The following is a 6,532-nucleotide window of genomic DNA, read 5'->3' on the forward strand; positions in this document are numbered from 1 at the left end:
GCTGAAGAATCACGAGTGGCTGACTGAATGTTGTCTTTCACACATCTGGGAAATCTGTAGGTGCCTCTGTCTGCTGTTATCCTACACCCCGGGCCATCTGCCCACAGCTATGGAATAGGAACTAACTCCTTCACCTGTGTCTGTATTTTCAGTTACAGAATGAACCTGACTGAGACTCAGCAGCTCTTGTGATGTGAAAACACGGACCGATTACATTATTTACAACTAAAAACTAATATGGTGTGCTGCAGCAATAAACTGGCTTGCTTACAGCAACGAAGAGTTAAAGCTGTTCTGTGCTTTGTACTGCAGGGTCAATTTAAAAAAAATTTTTTTTTATAAAACAGTGCATAAACTATTACTGCATTTTTGATTGCTCAGTTAATCTTCTTACAGCCCAACTATTAAATTCAAAGGCAAAGGTCTAAGCAGTTTTGAGGAAACATTTTACAGATTCTTTTTTCATAAATATGAAGTGCATAAATAATTTTCACATCAACTAATGTGCAACGTCTTACCTGTAAAATCCAATACTGCAGAATGCACATACAAAACACTATGAAGTTACATGAAATCTGTAAGTCATCTGCAGAATACTTTCCTGCAGAGCTTCTATAGCGATTTCACGGTGCTTTATGAAGCTGGTGTATGTCAACATTTTCATCAGCTAAGAAACGGAAACAGCGAGAAACTGAACAGACAGAGGGTACTAACACAGTTGCACCTAGAAATGGGTTCTTTAAACAGAAGGTTCTTGTGCTTTTTCTTTATCCCTCCATAATGAAATGGTGTGGCAGTATAGATATTTTTACAGCAATTGTCATAACAGTGAGCAGTTACAGCATGCTCCAGGCTCACCAAGGGACCTATAAAACTCAGTAGAAACAGCAGGAGTATTTCAGTGTTCCTAGCAGTAGCCAACACTTAAATACAATAATTTACCTTGACTGGAGTATCGTGGGTCACCGAAGGTTGGTTATAAATTCGGAACCCAGCCCATATGGGAAGGCAAATATACGGCACGCTCAAGAAAAAAGCAGGACACACTTTTGTTCCATATTTGCCTGTTAAAAGAGTAATTACAAGAGGTATGAGAATTTGTAAGCTGTGTTGCAGAAGAGTTAAAAAATATCCCATGTCCTATCAAACCTGAAGCAGCTATGGTAATGTAAACATAAAACATTGGAAAATGCTGTTAGAGCAACACCCAAATCTTGCTGAAAGTCGTGTGCTGAGTAGCAGCAGAGTCACAGGTGACAGAGAGCCTATCGGGCACGAAGCCGTTTCAGAAATTAGGGGGTGTTTCAGGGGACAGGAAACCACCTCTGTCCCTCTGCAGTAGGTAATCCTATAGGATGGGACAGCTTTGAAATCTCCTAATGGAACCTGCTCCCAACAGAGACATGATTCTTTACACAATGGGGAAAAGGGAATGTATCCATTTTGTAAGGTCTGATACAGCACTCATTTTCCAAAGCCTGGATTTTTCCTACAGGCCTGTGGTGGTATCTGAGGACAAAACATAAATTCAGAGAACTGTCCTCAGCCCAGGTAAATCAGGAAAAGCTGTCTCTTTTACACTGGCTGCTCTCTGTCTGGAGGGAAGGCAGAAGGCAGGCTCTTGAGAACAAGTTTTTCAGCCTTCCCTAGAGGAAAGAGGAAGAGATACTGTCACATTAAATCTGGCTGCTTTCTGTGGTGCACGTCGATGTATCTACAAAAGAGGGCACCGGACCGGCCCCAGGCTGCGCCATGAATATTCCTCCTCTGGCATAACAAGCGGAGCCAGAGCGAGTTTTCTAAAGCTGACTGCAGGATCTGGACACAACTTGTCAACTTTGCATCAGTTTGAGCTTTGCTAAAAAGGAAGTACTTAATTGAGGGGAGAGGCACTGCCACAATAATTATGTAAATTTTATTACAATTCTCAACCTCTAGCAGCACAGCTATGTGCCGATTTGTTAGAAATCTGGGAATTTGGAATTTATTTTTTGAAAATATAACAACTTCCAGATTTCTGTTTTAAAGAGAATTGATTTGAGTGTCTCTTGTACGGTGCTTGAGTGTCTGACTATTCAGTAAATTGGAAATTTAATGCGAAGTAAGATTTATATTTTTATGATTCTTAGAGACAGATATTGTCTCATTGCTTAAATTAAACCCAGCTTGGGTGAAAGCCTTATGGGTATAACAAAATACTTCTTTTTTTTTTTTTGAGACCAATGTAAATTGAAAGTTTTTTGGTTTTCCCGGTCTCCATCTCCCCTTCCTCATATTTAAGTTTTGACATATCTTCCATCTCTTTACTGATATTCCTAAAATTCCTCTTTCATGTTACAGGAAGGAACCAATAGTGCAGTAAAATATAGATCACCTAACGCTGCATTTACAAAATGTTTCGCAGGAAGAAGTTAGTGGTATATATTATGGCCTTACCCACAATGTTTCCAGGCATAAAGACAATGATGCTCATGATAATGGAACCGAGCCAGTAGAGGCCAATGGTTCTATAGCTTTGTCTGTTTAAAAAGAGAAAACAAGACAGAATTATTGCATCATTTCTAAAAGTCCCCTGCCCAAATCACCCTAGTATTATACTAATTGCCATGTTCGTATCTTAGTAAGTAACGGTTTTAAAATCTGTACCACAAGTCAGCAGTGGATTCCTGCCTCTGAGAGGGAGACATGGAGAAATCCTACACTCCTGTGTGAGGAGGTTACCACATGAACAGCACAGGATTTGTGCGTACTCGGTTATTTGCTGTTATGTTTCACTCATCTGAAGGCTGACTGCATGACTTTGCATATCACAGCTTGTACAAGACTATAAAAGAATCAATAATTAACTGATTTCATTCTGTTAATGTTTCTATTACCAGCAGGTACACTAGCCTCTAGAATTTAAGTGCTTCTCTCAAACTCTATTCAACAGCAAGAAAGATGAGAATCTCTAGAAATAACCTTTTTCTCTTCAAGTGCAAGATATTCTCTTAACGTGGGTGAGAGGTGATCATGATAAGCAATACATTATTCGTATTACAAATATGGTATTAGAAAAAAATTGGTTTTTCACACATGGTTTTAATGTGTGTCTTGGTTAGGCTTTCCTTCCAACTAACACGAACCATGCAAATGGGCTATTCTCTCTGCTGTTCATTCAGCTGAGAGAAAGGGTAACTCCGTGAGGGTACAATTTCTGAAAATAATGAAATTTTAATAGTGTTGCTTTGGCCTAAGACATGAAATAGTCCTGAAAGAAAAATCTAAATACTGCGTAGAAAAGAAAGCCCTTTGTGGGTTATAGGAAAATGTAAGCAAAGCAAACAGCACACGAATCACGACGACTTACTCCCATGCAATAGCTGCCACCATCAGCAGATACATCAGGTAATGAACGGAGCCATCCCAATAGCAGATCACGTGGCCATACGCAGTGTTCAGATACGGTTCACCCTAGGAAACATTTTTAAAAAGATACAGTGATTAGAGGAAGAATGACAGATTATTAATAAAGAACAGCAGGAAACCATTTCACGCAAGAAACTGATGTTCTTTCAATCCAGAGGCAGAGTTTTTGACTGACAATACACATTTCCAAGCACAAACCTGGTTTAGGTGGGATCAGGTACAATTAAATTGGTTCTGTAGTTGCAAAATAGAGTGCAAGACTGAAGGGAAACCTCCTGTGTGCAACTGTCAGCCTTGTTCTGCTACATTATGGAAATACTACTTTTCCATGGTTTAGTGATAAAAGCCACAAAATAAAGATGCATTTAACGTGGAACAAATAAAGATGCATTTAGCAACCTAGAGATCCACAACAGTATTGAATATACTATATATATACATATAACTTCGTAAGGTCCAACGCATTTCACGCTAAAGTTCATGGAATCTTCAATGACTTCGGTGACTTTCACGTCAAGCTCCAACTGAGCTATTTTTGGTAGATGTTGATATTCAGCAGCCAACAGATTCTGCTGACTGGGTATCTGGCATCATCATTTTTTAACTCTAATTCCTTTCAGTAAATGATTAGGCAAAAATAAAGGAGCAATTTTGCCTCGTTCTTGGTAACACAGTGAGGTGCTGCAGTACTCGTCCACTCGAGTGCTGCAAACAGGCGCAGTCTGTGCAGCCCCACAGAAGTTAACACAGAACAGTATTACCTTAAGGCAAATAACACTGGAGCTTGAAAGGTATGTGAGTTTTCCCAAATGAGTCTGTGATTTCAAGTCTGTGAAGGTTCTGTCCATAACAACAAAGAAACGGCCCAGTGACCAAATTCCAGAAGACTCTTTTGATTGTGTAAGAGGCTATTTTTCTGTCACAAATACTATACCAAGTTATTTACAGTAAGAATTTTATTTACATTTGTAAGCTCAACAATTGTTTACCTCTCTTAAGTAATGAGTCATGAATCCATCAATAATTCCATCCTGCTCCAGCCCAATTATTAGATTCACTACACTGGTAAAGGCAAATACAGCATAAACTGTAATGAGATAAAGGGAAAAAAAATTATAAAGATTTGGAATCACGCAGTTGCTTCACAACCCAATAAATTCAGGCAAAGCTCTATTGAACTAGATGCCTCTGTTCTGAGGCCACAGGTATTTAGTGAGCAATATGACTTTCCCACACAGCTTAGTATTTTTTAATTAGTGTTTAGTTAGGAAGCTTTTCTTAGAAATGTGGAATTCTGTAGAGCTGTAGGCACAGCCTCCATGGAAAGTCAGCCTCTGCAGAAAGGACTATGTAGCCTTTCAAAAATCTTGGTCAGACAAAGTATACAACCTTGACTGCAGTCACCTCTTGGAAAGGGGAAAGGACAACGGAAAGGAGGCGGAGGGAAATGTGAGTTGCTGTTTTTAGAGGTGAGCGAGGCAAACTGCATTAGCCACAGCAGTCCAGAGCAGACCTATCTGGCAAGTTAGCAAGTCACTCCTTTGAGACAGGAAATTTATTCGAGGTAGGTTTATGGTATTTATTTCCTTTTACTTCAGTGTGACCGAGAGTTCCCAGCCTCGCAGAACACTGGGACAGGCACCTATGAGTTGTAATGGAACAGGAAGACAGAGGGCAAATGCAGGTGGTTGGTACGCTGCTTTGCCCAAGGGACCATCTTGCAAAATATGAAAAAACAGCAGTGGTTTTTCTTCTAGATTTTTGCTATAATGTAATCTAGATCCAAGGTTTCCTTTAAAAAGGTAATCAATATCCCTCTCTTTTACGGCAAAGTATCAATATAGAAATGTTTGCCCAAGTCTGCAGACAGCCTGAGCCAGGAGTTGGGGTGGTTTGAACTTTCTTATGTAACACAAAGGTGAGTTAACGCAGAAGCCTAATAAAAATGGGAGAATTAAGGAATTCAATCCTAGGCAGAACCAAGCCATTGATCCAAACCATCTAAAAATCCCAGGTCAGTCCACTCAGGATGAGATGCTCTCACACTCAGGTGTGAGAAATCTGCTGTGGTGACTAAGTCCTTCTACAAGGAGGATCTTAACAGAGCGGCATGACCGTATTTCACACACTTTCACAGCCCAACTGGAGCGTCATTCTTTCCAAATAGGAAGTCTGGCTTGTCCCTAAGCTGCATCTCCTATTTGAGAAGAATAAAAGGATCAACAGCAGCATTTTTTTCTCCTCCTTTTGCCCCAGTCTTTCCTTCTTTCTTGGCTCCTTCGCACATCACCAGGCTGGGCTCTGAAGCCATGCCTTAAATGTTCAATCAGAAATAACAGTCAGGTATTATCATTTACAAAAATTAACACATCCTGAATTTGGCTTCACTGTTATCAAGACATACCATAAAACAGCGGGTCTTTGGGTGGTTTTCTTTTGACAAGAACACGAGCCAGCAGACCAATAAAAACCAGAACCAGCAGTCCAACTGCAACAATTGCCCAGGAGCTGTAACGGTATTAAACAGAAAAAGAATTTTAAAAAAACAGAGAGAAAGAGACAGAATTTTGCTTCTTCAACTTTTGTTACCAGCTATCCTCAAATGCACATGTTCTTAAAGCAACTTTTATTAGTTTTAACAGCTGTCTTTAAAGTCCATCACATAGGCTGCCACAGTATTCATGCATTTTTATTCATTATATTCATTTCAGAATTTACGTGCCTGTGTTTTCACATGTGATCATCTAAAAAAAGGAAATACAAAAATAACTAGATAAACAACATACCCAGGAGCCTAGATCTGTCTGACTAAAATCAGTTTTCATACTGGTATCTGCAAAAATAAACAAAAGTGATGGAAAACTTCAAGGCCAATGAGAGGTGAAAGTCACAAACACAGAGATTGCAAGGCCAAAATGGATCATTAGGGACATTTAGTCTAACCTCAGCAATCAATTATCTGCTCATGAAATGACACATTCACGAATAAAACACATCAGTCCTATGGCACAGGAGTAGCAGCGTGAAGTGCCTGTGATGGACCTAGGTTGAATTTCCAGTTTTGGAAGCGCTACCAGAGGTCTCTCCAACCCTACAAGGCAGGATCGCTTGCGGGGGGGTCAGC

General features: G+C 39.8%; 1 protein-coding gene across 1 annotated transcript in view; it reads right to left on the reverse strand.

Moving 5' to 3' along the window:
• The window catches only part of TM6SF1 (transmembrane 6 superfamily member 1), a gene marked incomplete at its 5' end in the record, with an annotated part of 18,108 nt that extends 12,192 nt beyond the window's left edge, over positions 1–5,916 (reverse strand). The window contains 5 exons of the mRNA XM_010145621.1: positions 943–1,064; positions 2,437–2,519; positions 3,350–3,453; positions 4,398–4,495; positions 5,813–5,916. Of these exons, the coding sequence (XP_010143923.1) occupies positions 943–1,064; positions 2,437–2,519; positions 3,350–3,453; positions 4,398–4,495; positions 5,813–5,916 (511 nt within the window). The remainder of the gene's footprint in view (positions 1–942; positions 1,065–2,436; positions 2,520–3,349; positions 3,454–4,397; positions 4,496–5,812) is intronic.
• Positions 5,917–6,532: the final 616 nt, after the last annotated feature.

The sequence above is a fragment of the Buceros rhinoceros genome, unplaced genomic scaffold (genome assembly GCF_000710305.1).
Source record: "Buceros rhinoceros silvestris isolate BGI_N320 unplaced genomic scaffold, ASM71030v1 scaffold46921, whole genome shotgun sequence".
Taxonomy (NCBI): Eukaryota; Metazoa; Chordata; class Aves; order Bucerotiformes; family Bucerotidae; genus Buceros; species Buceros rhinoceros.